General features: G+C 37.4%; 1 protein-coding gene across 1 annotated transcript; it reads right to left on the reverse strand.

Annotated features, from left to right (window-relative positions):
- Positions 1–319: 319 nt before the first annotated feature.
- LOC129363609 (homeobox protein Dlx4a-like) lies at positions 320–17808 on the reverse strand. The gene is made up of 3 exons (XM_055035807.1): positions 17452–17808; positions 12053–12249; positions 320–999 (listed from the first exon to the last, which is right to left on the reverse strand). The coding sequence occupies exons 1-3, from the start codon at positions 17777–17779 to the stop codon at positions 757–759; spliced, it is 768 nt and encodes a 255-aa protein (XP_054891782.1). The 5' UTR covers positions 17780–17808; the 3' UTR covers positions 320–756.
- Positions 17809–18255: the final 447 nt, after the last annotated feature.

An 18255-nucleotide genomic window follows, 5' to 3' on the forward strand; every position in this document is an offset into this window, starting at 1 on the left:
ATTAGAATATGACTTCTGATGAGACTTTTTGTCAGATCAAAAGTTCCTTTTTGAAAAAAATCTTTTGGCAAGATTTAAATGTATTTGCTGTAATATAAAATGTTTTCTTTCATTTTTAATTTTACATGTCATGTCTTCATTAACTGCAAGGAGTAAACAGCCTGGATGTAACTAGTCTATATCAGGTGTTACATTTAATGATGAAGTTTCTGAAATAAATTGGCTTTTCAGTGACGTTTTCATTTATTGAATGGCTCGGAATTCAATTAATGCTGGATTTTTAAGCGAACAAAAACAAAAAAGACGCTCAGACTTCATCTCCCCGTGAACTCTTTATTTCATTCAGCTCTTCAAACTGTCCACATCCGTAAACAAGTAGGTTAACTGAATTATAACAGTTCTTACAAAAAAATATTAGAAAGCCCTAAAAAAACAATGATTTTTTTATATACGTTTTTGTGGAAAAACACACATTGCATGGCCATAAGTTTATTTCAACAACAGCTTGAAAGGGACACTTCAGCAGTTCCTGCTCTCCTGTAATCGTCCTGTTTTGGCAGGGCTGCAGTGTTCAGCAAGAAGTTTCTCAATATGTCTTCCTCGGCGCAGCAGGATGTGCCACTCAATACTATTTTTACCTCCAACGTGGCTCAGACTGTAAGCAATGTAACGCACATGTGGCCATGTACTTTCCAGTTCAGCTTGCTGGTTTAATATCCACAATTGATGCAAGAGGCCTGGCGTCTGTTCCGTCAGTCACATCATCTGAGTCCTTGGCATGGTGTCCTGCTGATGTCCAGAGTACCAGTGTCCAAAATTGTTCATGTATCCTCCAGAGTGGACAGGCGGGCCTTTGGCAGCCATACTGATGTCCCACAGAGAGCATGGAGAGGAGGAGGCAGGCGGCGGCGGGGCGAGGTGATCTCCCTCGGCTCCACAAGGACCGTTCTTCATGATCTTCTTGTACTTTGACCGTTTGTTTTGGAACCATATTTTCACCTGGGGGAAAAAGAAAGGAGGAAAAAGGAATGGGCTGAGAACAAAGGTTTAAAATTGTAAGCTCTGAGAAGACCTTTGTTTATTCTTTTCACAGTTTATTGGCTGTTGCTCAACGAGGCATTTAGTATTTATTACGCTTTCTTTCTCGTTCAGCGTTCATTTTCCAGTCTGTTTTTAATGTTCACATTTTATAAAACTCTGCCTTTACATAACTTTGTCAACATCTAAAAAACAATGAAAATGAAACAAAACAAAATGTCTTCACTTCAACATCGAGCCTAATTGGGAAAATCGTTTTCTTGCAAAAGTCCAGTGTACACGGAAATTACACACTGCGCCGACAAATCACCGTGAGGCTCATAAAAAGTCATCATAATTATCGAAATCATAAAAAATACATTTTTCAATAAAAAATGTGTAAAGCATTCTTTACATGTAAATAAAAAAAACATACAAGTTTGTGTCATTTTCTGCGTGAAATTACACAAAGGTAAAATGACTCCTGCTCTGCTTTCACTCCAGCCTCCTGTGTATTTCTCTCCCTCCTGAGCAGAATGTTTCACCAAAATGATTCTACTGCTATGGACAAAAAACATAGCAAAGCATCTTTTCACATGCAGCTACTCACTACTGAAGCAAAACTGAGCTGCTATTAACAAATTAAAAACATGAAAAATGCTGAGTACAAAAGCAGAGACATAAAAAATGGCCGTAAGCCCAGCCTGCTACATCTATCCTGCTTCAAACAAGATTTACTTTGAATAGCAGAGCTAAACTGTTAATCTACAAAAATATGTAACTTAATGGGAAGAATTTCTGCAGACTTTGAGGAGTCTTGGTTTTCAAAAGCTCCCCCTAATGAACCTCACTTGGGACAACAAAACTTGTCATGAATAAATGAGTCAGTTTCCTTTGTAACGTTAGACCTTTTTGTTGTATTAGGGGTTGACATCAAACAAATACAACATGTGGAAACAGCACTAAAATGTCTTTGTGTGCCTTAACCTTCCACCACCAAATAAAGAGAAAACCCTTTTCAAAAATTGAGCCTTTTTTTTGCTATTACTTGCTCATTTGTGCATTAGCCGTCATGCTTTAGCCAGACTGCTGTTTTCAAACACACACACAGAGACGATCACCCTCAATTGTAGGAAAATGTCCTTGTTATCTGATGAAACTAAAAGCCAAGTGTTTGGCTATAATGAGCGCCACAGTGACGCTTGGCACAAAACATAAATGTCTGTCATGAGGACAGAAGATTAGATATGAATATTGAAACATCTCAAGACATCAGCTAGGAAGTTAAAGTGTGATCCTAATTGTACCACAAATTAGTGACAAAATGGCTTAAGGTTGACAAAGTCAGTATTTTGGAGCGGTCTTTTCAGAGTAACACAGAAAAGAGAGAGTCTGACCTGCGAGCCGGACTCACTGACACCAGTTCTGAGAGAAGGAAATGAATAAAGTGAACTATTTTGAGAATATTCAAAAATACAGAACCCAGGTAAAGCTCTTACACCTGACTAACAGGTGTGTTACTGAGCAGCAGTATTAAACACTTGCATTTACAAATGCTGAAACATTTACCACTTAGCTTTAATGTATGCTGGCACTGAGCTTTGTGAAATACGCAGAGGGATAAGCATGGCCAGAGACAGAATATCAGCCTTCAGATAATGAAGCTGATTATCACTCCATTCATTTCTCTGTGGTCAAAGATTATTCAGTCATGCTGTTGTTAGCATAATTGGCACGTTCTACTTCACTACCAGTATGCCTTCCAGTGAGGCATCAAATTACACTAGCCTCTTACGGTAAATAAACCCATCGCCAAGTGCAGCACAGTTCAAACATTTGTCTGCAATTGATTCAGACATTCATAAGTGAAACCTTTTTTCATGCAGAACATTTTCTGGCAAGAGAAAATGAGAAAAACCGCATAGGAATAAAGTAGACAACGGTGTTGGCAGTGGGGTTGTTTGGTATTGTTACAGTGGGAGTTTATGGCTATTTATATTGATGTCTGAAGTGCTTTTATAGCAGATATTTAATCCTATAAAATAAAAATCCAATCCAACCTCTTACTTCTTAAATTGCCTTAGATATGTGGAAAAAATGATCCTTTCACTTGATGATCAAAACACAGAACAATTCTTACACACCCAGCATTTAAGCTAATTAGCCACAAAATCACGGACATTAAAACTTTGACAGATCCCTGTTCTTCAAGAGTATCTGCTGACCACACTGTCCTTCTGAAGTTAAACTGCATGATGGTAAACACATAAAGTACAATAACCACTCCATAAAAATAGAGACCCATCTTGATCTAAGCACATACTGTTGCTTTTAAAATAATCTCCAAAATGATTCAGATTCTACATTTTGTGCATTGCAGTGGATCTCACATATCATGACCTGCTTTTAAAGTTCACTGTGTTTCCATAAGCGATACAACATTGCAATTATAAAGAGATACCAATCAGTGTCAGCAGTTTATTAAATATCTTAACTGCAGTGAATGAACACCGAAAGCAAGTGAAGAAAGTTTATTGAGCCAACAGTCAATCACCAGCCTGTGAAGGGAAAACAGCTCAGGTGTGAGGATTTCTGTACTGGTTATGGTTCTCATATTCACAAAGCAGCAGATGACCGACAGCATTCAGGAGAGATGAACTACTAAATACTACCAACACCACACTGCAAAAATATAACATCTTATCAAGTATTTTTGTCTAGTTTCTGATGCAGACCTCAGATTATACTTGAAATTAGATCATTAAATCAATCTCTACAGCACGTTTAAGCCTCGCATAATAAAAACACAATAAAATGCAAAGCTGTAGGGCACACAGTGAACAACTGTCAAGTGCCATCATTACACATCAAAATGTTGATTAATGTTTAATTGATTATCATTTCAAAAGCAACTCCAAACAGTTGGGGTATTTAGTTGAGAGGGGGTTTTTGGGGAAAACTAACTCACAAGTCACTTTTCAGCAAGATAAAGGAGCTTATTTTAAGTAAATAATTGTGTACTATTGATGAAAAAGTACTTGTTCCATTGTCAGATCAACATCAAGGAGTCATTTACTTAAAACAAGCTTATTTGTCTTGCTGAAAAGTCACTTGTAACAGTAAAATTTGTTCATCTAGAAACTGGACCAAAAGACTTGGTGAGATTTTGTGTTTTTGCAGTGCACAACTTTAACGAGGAAGAGCAGCTCAGAGGCATTCCAAGTACCTTTGAGTGTGTATGAGAACCAATCAAACTCAAAATATTCCAGCAACTTTAAATTCCCTTGCTTTTGTGTGTGTGTGTGTGTGTGTGCGCGTGCGCCTGTGTTGTGCGTGCATATGTGTATGATGAATACATTTTTGGAAAAAAAAACATCAGAAATGCACTACGTGCCATTTCTCAGCAGCGTCTGGGAACAGTTGCGATTTCAGTGGAAAGTGGTCAGTGTTTGGCAGGCGGCCTAATGGCATGGAGGAGGGACGGCGATGGGGTGTGTGATCACTATCTCCAAGTGTGTGTGTTTCTTTATATCTGTATGAAAGCATCCACTCGGGCTAAATGTATTTAAGTAGATGCATATGTTTGTATTGGTGTGTTACTGTGTGGGCTCCAGGGTACTGAGAAGAATGTGGCCGGCACATAACACACAGACAGTATTAACATTCGCAGACTGAGCTAATTACAGTTGACCATGTGACCACAAGGAGAGGACAGAGTTTGTACAAAGGCTTGTTAAGATTGACTTATTCCTGGATGTGCACATATAAGGTTCAAGTGCACAGGTGGAGCGGCTGTGCTCTTTTAAATGGTAATGTGTTTGTCATGACGAAGCATCTCCAAAACTCAATTTGTTGAAATAATGAGATGACGAGTGTGTCACAAAATTGACAACAAGGAGGTGAAAGAGAGAAGCGGGAGGTGAAAATGCACACACCAGCTAAGCATAAAGGAGCTATTCCTCACGTGAGACAGCATCATGCTGTCAATTTGTTTAATGAAAATAAATGAGACGGTTAATAGGCCTGTCACAATCACAAATTTTACTGGACGATAAATTGTCCATGTAATTATCGCAATAAATGACAATATTGCTCTTTTGAGGCCCTTTTCCAGTTTGCCCTCTCGAAGACCAATAAACTTTAATTTTGTAGAGAACACTTAACACTGGGACATGAGGATATTTGAAATGAAACAGAAATAAATAAACACACAGACAATTGAAACCATAAATAAAATGGATCATGAAGTCTCAAAATCAGTTTTCAGACTGCTTTTAATTGCTCTTAAAAAAAAACAAAAAAACATCAGAATAGAAAATACAAAAATAGCAAAATTCTAAATATAAGCTAATTTTTATTTATCATGAGATTAATTAAGATCAGTCTTATGCATTGGTAGTTTATTGCTATGGTACTGGCCAAACACCAGAAATGCTCAAAGCTAGTTGTGCATATATTATGACAAATAAGGATAGTTTGGTTGAATGCAACTTTCATGCCTCTGTGCTGCTCCAACAATTGGTCAAATTAAGCGTGCTGGAGTTGAGCCTCCTCTGAAATCCCTTGGTGACCAACAGGTGGCAGCACCTCATACTGAAAGTCAGATCCTTTTCTGCTCTGTAAGCCCACCATAAATAGGAATTACCAGGTGAGATTAACCACAATGCTCTTTGCGGTGGAAGTTGTTACTGAGAGAAAAATGAAAATGCATTTTGCTCTTCTCAGTGTCAACGAAGTGAGAGGAAACACGAGGTGTGGTAAGTTAGTTTAAAAGGAACCGTATTTCCTACAACATGTTGAGCCGTGTGAGGAAGACTAAACCAAGCCCAATAAAGTCGTGCGGGGTTGAGATCAGAGTTTTATGGAAACGTAAACAGCCTGTGAGAAATTAACTGCAGCGATTTCTGATGCTTAATGCTAAAAACTGTTGAAAACATTATATTATTTATTTAAGAGAATAGTCAAAGGCTATTTCCTGCTCTCTAACACTATGGCGACATTGCTTATGTGATATCAAATACTGGAATGAATAATTAATTACCGCTCATGCAGGGCAGCGAAAAATAAATGTTTTTAACTATTCTTGTACTTTCTTATAATGCAGTTTTTAAAACGTAATGAGACTTAGATCAAGTACAACATCCACAAAAACCACAGCACGGACGTTTTTGGTCACTTTGTAGAAAGAAACATGAAAAACAGGCGTACTTGTCTTTCAAAATAAAGTAAGCCTCGAAACACAAACTTGACTTTATCTAGATTGTGATTTGTGCTGATATAGTAAAAATCATCATGGATGCAAATGACATTGAAATGGAATCGGCTTCACACCAATCAGCAAACTGCTCTGAGTCTCTCAGTGGGTCCAGTTCCACCTCCGGCCTTTCACAACACACACTGAGGCATCTGAGCCCAACAAGACTCAAGGAAAAAAGTTAACATTTGAGACTGCTATTTAAGAAGTTTTAACTGCCTATTTTAATCATTCAAACGCCAACTGAACCTGAATATGTGTTAATACGCATCATGGAAATCGCCTTGGCATCACAGCCTTCCTTGTCTCTGCTTTGCATGGGGACAGTCTGTTATTGCAAAGAGGAATGAATGGCACTACTGGATTGGTTACTTTGGAAACAACCGGCTAATAGCATGCCAGCTAGCTTTGGAGCTTTGTTCTTCAGTTTCTCAGGCTTATTTTTCTTTTCAATATTTTAGAAAAGGCAGAAAAAAGAAAAAAAGAAGGCGAGAAAGAATGAAGAAACAAGAAAGAAAAAAAAAAGGCAAATTTACTTTACACAGAAAAATCTTCCAATGGCTGAATCAGCAAATACTGAACCGCGAATTGACAAAGGTTAAAAATAAGACAGTGGCACTAAATTTGACACTCTGCACAATTGTCACTTTTTAGTCATTTTGAAAGACTTGATTTTGAACAAAAAAGCTTACTTTTTTCATATTTAGGTATCTGAGGCAAGATAAGAAACTTGAATTAATTTGGTTGGAAAACAAAACCCTATAGTTGAAGTTGAACTGCTGGTCTGCTTTTGTTTTATAGAAGAGACATCACAAAAGAGAGGACACAAGTTAACAATTCGGCAAGTTATCTCACACACATCTGCATAAGGGAAACATTGGCTTGTCAAAGATGTAGCCCGATTAGCTAGTCGCCACAAATAGAGGTTCAGTACTCCCAGTTTCACCCTCTGGGTGATCACAATCAATTTAGTTCTTCGTTGTGAGGCATCGTTGTCAAAGTGACAAGGGAGCAGATTTGGTTTGTCTGCCTTATGCTGAACAGTGTGAAGATTTTAGTGGGAAACTTTTTTTTTTTTTTCCTGTAAATGTGAACCACACAGGGTAATAAACTAGTACAAAGAACGCCTCACCCTCCTCCTTTCATTATGTTTTATTCATATTTCAGAAATTCCGCTCGCCGAAAGCAAGATGCACTGCATTGTTATGTCACGATGTAAAAATGTGGCAAAATAATTGCATGATTGCCCGTTTGAAAAAAACAAAAAAATACCTTTCAAAAGAAACTGGGCCTGTATTCTTGATAATCCCCATAACTCCTTTTAATAGCGTGGCGGTTAAACTCCTATCAAACCTTTGCCAATGTCAGTTACAGTCCACTTTCTACGACTACTTCCTCAGTAAACGTGTAAATTATAGGCGAACTACTGCCTCCCCAGAGCTTTATTACCACAACAGGCAGAGGCAAATGGATGGATCATCTAATGCCCCCAGTGTAAACATATCTGTGGCTGTTCATTCAGTGGGGATTAGAACCATTCAACTGATGACACGGTGCAATGTGTAGCCAGTACATTAACACACACACACACATAAGCGCACACACACACACACACACACACACACACACACACACACACACACACACACACACACATAAGCGCACACACACACATAAACGCACACACACACACACACACACACACACAAGCGCACACACACACACACACACACACCCACACACACACACACACACACACACACACACACACACACACACACACACACACACACACACACACACACACGTATCATATAGCAGCTGAAGTACTCCCACTCAGTCCCAGTTGATGTTACACCTGCTCTCAGCTCAGAACCAGATTTTTCACTTTTTACTGACTAATTTGGTGTAAATGCAGATAGAAATCTTAGCCTAAGCATGTGTCAAAAAAATCCTGCATGTATGATAACTGGTGATTTTTTTGACTATATAATAACATAGTAATATGCTATATCATATTAATAATACAGCTCTGTTACTGTTTGTTTCCATTGGAGTTCATATTCAAATGAAGTTACGCTTCAAAGTACCGAGACACACCCATAAACTGTCAACACTTCCACAGATGGATTTTTCAAGCTGAGAGTTTAGTTTGTGGCTGTTGCCATTTTGCCTGATAAATTCAGAGCAGGGTCCCGCAAACCGTGGCTCCAGAGCCACAGGTGGCTCTATGAACTCTTCGCGGTGGCTCGTAATAATTTGGCCTAAAAAAGAGTGAAGAACCAGCAAGTTTATTTATTTATTTATTTATTTTAAATACAGATATAACAAATGCAGATTTGGGATGTTTTTTTTTTTTTTTTTTTTTTTGCAAGGAACAAATCTAGCAATAGATTTTCATAACAGACTGACATAAGTATGGGTAATGCTTATTACTTTTTTTTCGTCGACTGATATTTTTTTTTATCATTTTCCACAAACATCAACATTCCATAGAAGAAAATGCATCAATCCTCTTTTTGTAAAAGCTTTATGCTGTTCTTAGTTTTAAAACTTCAAAATTTTAAAACGGCTGCTCTTTAAAAAAATGACCACACATTTTCAACTATAGATATGCAATGAAACATTTTCATGTTATCTTTTCACAAAAGGTTATGCGAGATTTGTGGCTCTAAACAGCATTTATTCAGCCGCACTGAAGGCAAGAAAGTGGCTCTTTGGTTTGTGGTTGCAGAGCCCTGAGCTACAGGAACTCTTCATTACAAAGAACTGCAGATATAAAGTCTCCTCACTACTTATGGAATTATTATTCATTTCTAAAGACTGAGAATATTCGGAGATTAACGCTAAATTTGCAGCATGTTGAATTTGCGTGTGTTAAATACATTTTGGAGGCTTTCGCATTGTAGAGTCTTCCTAGTTTGACAGGAAATTAAAGGGAATATTTAGGCTGTCATTTACTAGCCATGACCTAAAGCATTCGGTTTATTATTCATACTACATTTTGTTGCTTTGTACATGTGACAGTGCAATGACAATAAAGTTGAATTCTATTCTATTCTATTATTATTTCTTTTATTATTATTATTATAAATATTTACCCCATAAAATTCAGCATTAAAAAACAACAAGTTGTCTGGTCTGTGACCATTAAGAGGTTGTTTTATTTATGTTAAAATCTTCTTTAACTTCTAATTAAAGCTGTGAGACAAAAGCAACAAAATCTCTGCTTTGCAGTTCCTTTTAAATCTTCCAACAATTAAATGCAATGTTGGACAAATCCAGTCTTAGGAAGGAAAACCGACTTCCAAATAATATACGTTCACACTGACGTTAATCTCCTCCTTTGAGGGTTTGGAGCTGGTTTTGGAGGGATAAGCTGACCGTAAAGTGATTCTCTGCATCAAGACAGAGAATCACTCAACACTGAATTTAAATAAACTCTCGGATATTGGGGTTTTATAAATACTGGTAAATATGAGACTGATAAGCAGTAAGTGTTTTTTTTTTTTTTTTTTACAACCGTAATCAGTAAGCAGCAATAGAAAAAAGTATTTTCTCGAATAATATCTTAAAAATAAGCAGCAAAGACCATCCTGAACAAACAGCAACTTCTTCAAACAATTTTAAGATTTTTTTTTCTTGGTTGTTTTATTATAATTTTTATTATTATTATTGGTTTCCAAACTACCAAAAGAATTTCTTCAAAACTGTTCCAGTGGTTTAAAGACCTTTTCATGTGATGAAACAGAAGGCTGTGGGGAGCTCAGCGTCACCCAGTGGCTCGGCTGGCTAACAGAAAGGCAGTAGCGATTTTGTTTCATTGCTTCCAAGAAGGACAAAGTCGCGAGTTCAGAGATATTCTCCCCCTTGAAAACACTAACAGTCGTGCCACGGAAAGGTGACGCCATTTTAAAGCTGCAGAGGACAAGTAAACCATGAAGCAGCCGGATGCAGATAGACTGACATATCAACTCCCAGCGCTGTTCTAGAAAATTGCTGCACAATTTAGTAAGTATTCTATATTTTAGCCCATAAAAAATGCATGTTTTAATAAGTGTTATATTATAACAATATGTTCTTTTTAAATAGAGGCTTCTCAGTCTGCATCAAGCAGTCAGAGTCTGATGCTGGGCCACGCAGGTAATCAAGCATGAATGGTAGCACAAAAGTTTACATGGCAAATGTCCAGTAGCTTAAATTACAGTTGCTAATTTATACCTGGGTGTGGGGAACATTTAGCGGAAACATGTGAGCTTTTTTTATCGGGGTAGCGAGAAGGGGAAGAAAGGAACCGAGGACGGGATTCGAACCCGAGACGGCCGTGTTGACGTCGGTAGCCTTCGTATACGGAGCGCCCGCGCTAACCACTGCACCACAGCACGGTCTGAACTGTCCGGACATATTAAAATATCAAATTAAAAAAAAATAAAATTAAATAAATTAGCCTGGAGTAGACATGGTTCAGTGGCTCACTGACTTTTTAACAGAAACAAATATGTGAGTGTGAGTCCATGTTAAGAAAAAGCATAAAAAAAGAAAACATGACTTTCAGAGGTAAATACTTTGCTTCAAATCCGATCTTAAAATTTGACTTGGCTTTCTCTCAGTGTAGACATTTGGAATATAATTAAATAAAAGTAAGGAAATACATTTATTCTTCATTGTAAATATGTATATGTGCAGCGTTTTCACAAAAACAGATGGTTTAATTAGTGCAAGTATGCGTGGCACCCTGTGGTCATCACAGAGACAGCCTGGGGAACGAACTGCCTCCATAGCAGCTAATTTTTGGCCTGAACATGAAAACAGCTTGTGTCCAGCATGTGTGGGGTCTGCAGAGACGTTAACTGCCTTTGTCTGACTCTAGACCTATTCAAGTCCTGCCTGATGATCCTCTCTTGCAGACCTGCTGCAGTTTTGAGCCAAGCCACATAGTGACCACAAAATCAACTGAATTCAAGCCAATGACAGATGGAGATAAGCTCAAGGTTTGTTTACACTGGAACATGAACGCCCCATGACATGTTACATTTATGCAAGTAAAAGGACCAGTATCTATTTCCAGCTGGAGGAACCTGTGGAGGAATGTGCCGCCGCCTGTTTAGGCGTTTGATTCGCTTCAACGTGAACAACAGAAACGATTAAAGGCGTGATTGATATAAGCTCATGCAGGAAAGCTCGTTTCATTTTTTTTATTTGAGGGAGAATGTTAAAATGCTTCAATCCACTGGAAAAAAACACACAATCTCACCAAGTATGTTTTGTCTAGCTGCTAGTGCGTTTATAATAATACAGATGAATTAAGACAAAACTAACTCAAAAGTAACTTATCAGCAAGATAAAAAAAAAAAAAATCAATATTGATGGGGAAAGTACAAGTTCCCTTGGAAAATTATTTCATTTATATTATGGGAAAATTGTCTTGTCATGAGTAAATTAATCTGCTGATCAAACTAGAACTTTTTCATCGATATTAAGGAATTATTTTTGTAAAAACAACCTGCTATATCTTACTGAAAAGATAGATCTCATTTCAAGCAAAATAAGACATTTGCAATAGAAACGGGACTAAAACCACTCAGTAAGCGTGTGTGTTTTTGCAGTGTGTGAGCAGCTGCACAACATAAATGAAGCAGAATTGTCAGAGGCATCTGAGCTGTTCCAAGAAATGTGTTTGGGAACGCTTTTTGTGTTCATTCTCTGTGCTTTAAGAAGGCAAACAAACAATAAAACAGCGAATATAAATAGCGTCTACATTTTGCACGTGTTTGCAGGTACCTGGGTTTGCGTGAGGCCCAGTTTGGCTGCGAGGTCAGCCCTCTCGGGCAGGGCGAGGTACTGCGTCTGCTGGAAGCGCTGGTTGAGCGCCTGGAGCTGCAGGCTGGAGTAGATGGTCCGGGGCTTCCGTATCTTTTTGCCCTTCCCGTTCAACCTCACCTCGCCGTTCTCTATCACCGCTGTGGGCTTCTCGTGTTCTGAGAGGCGAAAGGGAAGAGAGCAATTTGCTTAATATGCCTCACTTCAAAGGAGAGCTGGAACAAGCTTTAAGTTTACGACACAAATGCAAAAATAAAAAAGAAACGTTGACTAAAGCACAACGGCAGAATACGGAAATGTTTTATAATTTGGGGAAATAGAAAAATACTAATATATATATATATATATATATATATATATATATATATATATATATATATATATATATATATATATATATATATATATATATATATATATATATCTATATATTTTTTTTTTCTATTAAAAAGCTCCAAACTAAAATGAATGAAGCTTCTTAAACGGTCTGGAATTCTTTGACATACACTGAACCATTATTTATTTACAGTTTGAATCACATGCTGACATAAACAACATTTTGAATGAAAAGGAAAAGTTGGAGGAAAAAAACCTTTTCTTTCAAAAGTCAATTCACTGCCGTAAGCAACGAAACATCAACTGTCCATATACTAATATATTATTATTATTGTTAATTGTGTTTTATAAACACAAAGCAGGCAATGTGTGTATATGTAAGAATATTAATATGAAAGAAATGACTTGATGCAATCCAACGGGTTTCCTTAGAAATGTTTTAATCGACTTTGAATAATTAATTCAGAACACTGAGATCAATTGGATGATTGTGTGACTTAATCAAAATGATTTTTCTGTAAAGTGCCTGAAGGTGACGTTTGTTGTAAGTTTGCGCTATATCAATAAACTATATAGCTATAATAAAAAAAACAAACAAAAAAAAAACCATAAATTGTCTTTGTAATGATCCAGCACACTACTGAATCAGAATCCTTCATTATGCCTTGATACAATATTATACTTCAACCATTATCTGCTATGCTTTCACACATTTAGGAAACATTACGGATTACCAGTTTAAAATAATGTAACTATATAAATCCCTGCATACAAGTTTACACAAATATACTTATATTGAAATTCAAAGTCTTAAATTGCTGATGAAAACGTCTCAGGCTTGATGTTGTTGTGTGCCCTTCTGATCCTGCAGATCTTTCCCCAGAACCCGACACAGACACAGTGTGTCGGCTGCACGCCGCCACTTCTCACCCTGAACACGTCTCTGTTCTGAAACCAGTTCTGGCTTGGGCCGTTTGCTTCAGAACTGTTTCCATACACGCTGGCATTAGAACGACCCGTTACGCAGCTTTTTACCCATTTTTAAATAACATTTCTGCTGTTATTTCACATCTGTTTTTCTGCTCTGCACTGATGTCCTGTCTAGTAAACACAATCACTGTTAATCAATGATTGTTAATTATTGATTTTATATATATATATATATATATATTATATATATATATATATATATATATATATATATATATATATATATATATATATATATATGCGTAAAATTATATATATATAATTATATATATATAAATATATATAAATATAAAATTATATTGGATATTTTGTGTGAACCTCTATATCTTTGATTTTGCTGTTACACCTAAATTTCTCCACTGTTGAACAAAAAGAATATTTCTGTTCTATCTTATTATGTTTTTTAACAAAAAAAATTTAACATATTTAACATTTTGTTTGACATTTTTAGGGTTGTGTTTTCCATTTTACTTAATGTGTGTGAAGTTCAAAGCCTTATAAAAAGCAAAATGTGTTTCTTTTTTTATCATATGTCTTGCGCCTATCCAGTTATTAATGAGTAAAGGCCTCTAGTGCCATAAATACCTTTTTTTGTAAGTATTTTTGCCAGAGTCTGTTCTATCTGTTCTATTTACCAAACATTAATAAGCTGTTTGTGAAGGCATATCAAGGCTTTACAGATTTATAGCTTCACAAGTACTTTTCTTATTGTATTGTTCCAACATCTCAAAATCCTGTGAAAGACGTGACAGAGAAAGTGCTGGACTCACTTGTTTTTTTTTTTGCTTTGCTATAGCTTATAAAGGATTGAGTCAAGTTGTGCTGCCCCTCCCCCACATGTTTCTGCACTCCTAATACCTTGAAAGAAGGCTGCTACAATCTGCTGGCTTTCCTGCGATAGAGGCTTTTTTAATCGACTTTGAATAATGGGTTGACCGTGTTGCACTCTTTGACAACTGGGATCGGTTGGAATCTGCGTGGGACTGAATCGGAATGAATTACCCTTGTTTCCGTGGAGACAAATTTAGCCATGTGTGAGAGCATATGTACGAACGCAGCATGACTGTCAAGCCTCCGACTGCAGGCTCTTATATTAACTAAGATCCTGCATTAACCAGGTAACAGCTGGTGGGGCGTTTAAGTGCTCCTCTCATGGTACAAATTGGGACTCATCATCGTCATAAAAACTTTCTTATAGTGTCAGGAATTTGGATTTATTGTAAAAATAATATATTCCAGTTAGCGGTGGCTGAACGCTCTAAAAGTAAATAAATATTTCACTGTTTTGTCTCCATTGTTCCATGGGAGCATCAATGAAAATCAATAAACTCCAAATGTGATTAAGTATAGTCAGTGTGTGCAGACCAGTGACACCAACCACACTTCTTTATGTCATGAGCAGCATTACTGCAGTCAGTTCCAATTGTCACTTTTGTCATATCAATAAATAGCACAAAATATCATGATAACTTTTTAAGTCGATATCGCCCAGAATGAGAAAAAGTAATTATCCTCTTCAGAACTGTGTAAGCCCTGGCAGATATATATATATATATATATATATATATATATATATATATATATATTTTTTTCTTTTTTTCTTTTTTATATATATATATATATATATATATATATATATATATATATATATATATATATATATATATATATATATATATATATATATATATATATATATATATATATATATATACTCACTATTTATCTCAACAGAAAGAACAATAAATATACGGTAAGGTTATCACAGCTGTAATAGTCGGAACATCATTTTACCCGCAGTGGCGGTAATTGTTGCTTCCACTGATATCATGAGATAAACTTGTTTTTTGTTTTTGATATTTTTACTGGAGGTTATGTCATGGAAGTCTCGACCATCACGCATTACATCATTATATTTAAATAAACATCCATCCTACTTTACTTATCATATTCTTACATGGATTTTAACTACATTCATCATTTTATTTCAAATGTTAAACAGAAAAAAATTCTGTCTTGTCTTTGCCCAGACGGTAGCTCAGCCCTCAATACAGTCACTCTGATTCAAACTCCGCTCTTTAAATGACCTAATGCATGTTTAAAGGGTGCAAAGCAGATATTTTTTGGAGAGCATATGCACCGTGAATCCGGCTGATCCTCTTAAAATTGGCGTGCCAAACAAATACCGAGAACACACTCGGCCCAGCTGGAAGGGCTTTCCTTCTTTTCTTTGTGTTCCTCTAAGAAAGTCACTCTGAGCAGGTTTTCCCAGGACCATTTATGTGACGTGAACCGTACGCCTGCAGTGGGAGGAGAGGACAGTTGCGTTGGAGCCGAGGCCCCAAAGAGAGGTCAGATTGGGTAACTGAGCTGCTGCAACGATGGGCAGGAGACGGGGAGACAAAGAGCGGCCTCGCAAAATCCTCAACTAGAGTTCTCATTTAGAGGGAAACCATAAAGCTGATCATTTTCAGTTTGATTTAATCTATTTTTTTGTATAGTTATGGATTTTGTTCAGGATTCCGCAGACCTCATGATCACGGTCACAAAGGTGACCGTTATTTGGTGCTGCGAACCTCAAACCAAGAGAGGAAAATACACAAAGGAACAATTGTATCAATTATATCAGAATATAGGTCATTTATAGACATCATGTGTATACTTTATTTACTTTTCTCTTTTAGAAAATTGTTGGTTTAGTTTATTTTACGTTTTGTCTAAAGATCACAGTGACACAGACGGAGAAATCAATGAAAAACATTTTGTCCACAGAAAACATCCAATGATTCTTGGTCAGGCATTTTTCTTAATGCCTCACAAATTTATGAAATCCTGATAAACTCTGAGGTTTTCACATCACGAGGAAATATTTCTATTCTATATAAGACTTGTGTCAAATCACCTCGTGTTTTTATTAATAAATCTGGCTTTCTAGTGATTTTATATTTTTGAAATTTACTAAATAATATGTTGATGAGTGCAAAATGTAAATCACATGAACATAAATGCATTTTTTAAATGTAGAACCACTATTATTAATACTATTATTATGGTGGTGTTTGTTTTTCACTGTAATATGTCGAAATGTGAAATAAATAAATGTCCCATTTTATTTAACTTTGAATGTCATCTTAAGCTAGGAGGGTCATGGGATATTATCAGATGCAGAATTACTCATGTTTTTGTTTTTTTTGTCACTACATAGCCAGACGTCTTTTGATGATTATTCAGCTGAATTTCCTGGATTGTGTAGCCTAGTTATTATATAAGACACATTAATAAACATGTTAGGCTACTAGCTCTTCTGTGGGAGAACTACAAAGAAAAAATTAAAAAATAAAAATAAAAATCGGAATATTAATGTTTTCAGTTTTTTTTTTTCTGTCTGCGTTAATTTAAGTCGAATGAAGGCAGCCGGCCACATCAATCAGCGGGTAGATGATGATGGACTGGATGATGATAGAGAAATATGAGGGCCGCTGCGGGAGACCGCAGGCCCGGCGTGGAGAGAGTCTACCCGCCTTAAAGCCCCCTAAACACGGCGCTGTGGCCGACCTGTGTGTGGATCCAATTACCGGGCTCCACTGCGGCCTGCAGGCATGGTATACAGACTGGAGACCCGCAAGCCTCTTGTTTGTTCATTTACACTACCACTATAATAATAATAATAATAATATAATAATAATAATAATAATAATAATAATAATAATATAACTATTATCGTTATTATTATCCTGTCCTATCAATGGCATCGTGCTTAAGGTCAATATGCTAGAGCTTTTATAGGGTGGCCTTTATACAGCGCAAAATAACAACAACAACAATAATAATAATAACAGTAATAATAATAATTATTATTATTATTAGTAGTAGTATATTTAATTTATTATTTATACATGTTTATCCACTATGTCTGTAAGAAATCCTATCTTCAATGTTCAAACCAATTTTATGTTTTTAAGGAAGAATCCAGCTTTCTAATAAATCCGCGCGCGCGTGTCTATAAAGACACACAAGCCACATACATGACCTACCAGTGTCTTCTAGTCTCGTGTGTCCCAGCGCGCCTGCATGGCCGCCGTGCTGGTAGGGCAGGTAAGTCCCGGGATGATGCGAGCTCACCGGCGCGTGGTACGGCGGGTAGCCCAGCGAGCGGCCGTACGAGGACGCCCCGGCCGCGAAGGGCCCGTCGTGCTGGCCGTGGCCCCCGACGGCGTGCAGACTGTGGACCGGGTAATGGTTGTGGGCCAGGCCCGAGGGTGGCTGCTGGTGTCCCGGGTAGCCGTGGCCGCCGAACTCCAAAAACGCCGACTTTGAAGGATCGGCCGAGACTAACGCGTCCGATATAGAGCTCATAGTCATCGCTGATGTGAGGGGCTGCGAAAAAAAAAAAAAAAAGGACAGATAGAAAGCAAAAAAAAAAAAAAAAAGAGCTACCTCCAGGCGGGAGGCATCATAAACGGCCCACCGACTCTCAGCGCGAACTGTTTAACGACGAGCCGAGCTGCCGAGGGAAGGAGGCGGTTACAGCTGCGGCTCTGAGCGGCTCCGTGCTCCGCTACATCCCCGCTGAAGGCTTCAGTAACCTTCTGCGAGGAAAAGCCATTACGTCCGGTCAACTAGCGAAAGTTAGAGCAAAACAAGCAGCAGCAGCAGCAGCAGCCAGTCAGACCAGGAGCTCCCAGCAAACCGTCTTAAGTTTCCTTCTGCTGGTGAGAAAAAAAAAAAAATAAAAAATAAAAAGAAATAAATCAACTTTTACTGCGCTGACGTTCGTTTCGTCCGGTGTTGTAAACAGGACTGAAGCCGCGCGGAGGACTGGCGCGTGTGATCCTCTT

The sequence above is a fragment of the Poeciliopsis prolifica genome, unplaced genomic scaffold, assembly GCF_027474105.1.
Source record: "Poeciliopsis prolifica strain line A6 unplaced genomic scaffold, Auburn_PproV2 SCAFFOLD010, whole genome shotgun sequence".
NCBI classification, from domain to species: Eukaryota; Metazoa; Chordata; class Actinopteri; order Cyprinodontiformes; family Poeciliidae; genus Poeciliopsis; species Poeciliopsis prolifica.

Excerpts from the sequence above, each read along its gene's own strand:
- LOC129363609 (XM_055035807.1), bottom strand. The coding sequence starts at position 17,779 with ATGACTATGAGCTCTATATCGGACGCGTTAGTCTCGGCCGATCCTTCA. Across the intron at positions 12,250-17,451 it reads CACGAGACTAGAAGACACTG|AACACGAGAAGCCCACAGCG; the intron begins GTAGGTCATGTA and ends TTCGCCTCTCAG. Across the intron at positions 1,000-12,052 it reads TGGGCCTCACGCAAACCCAG|GTGAAAATATGGTTCCAAAA; the intron begins GTACCTGCAAAC and ends TTTTTCCCCCAG.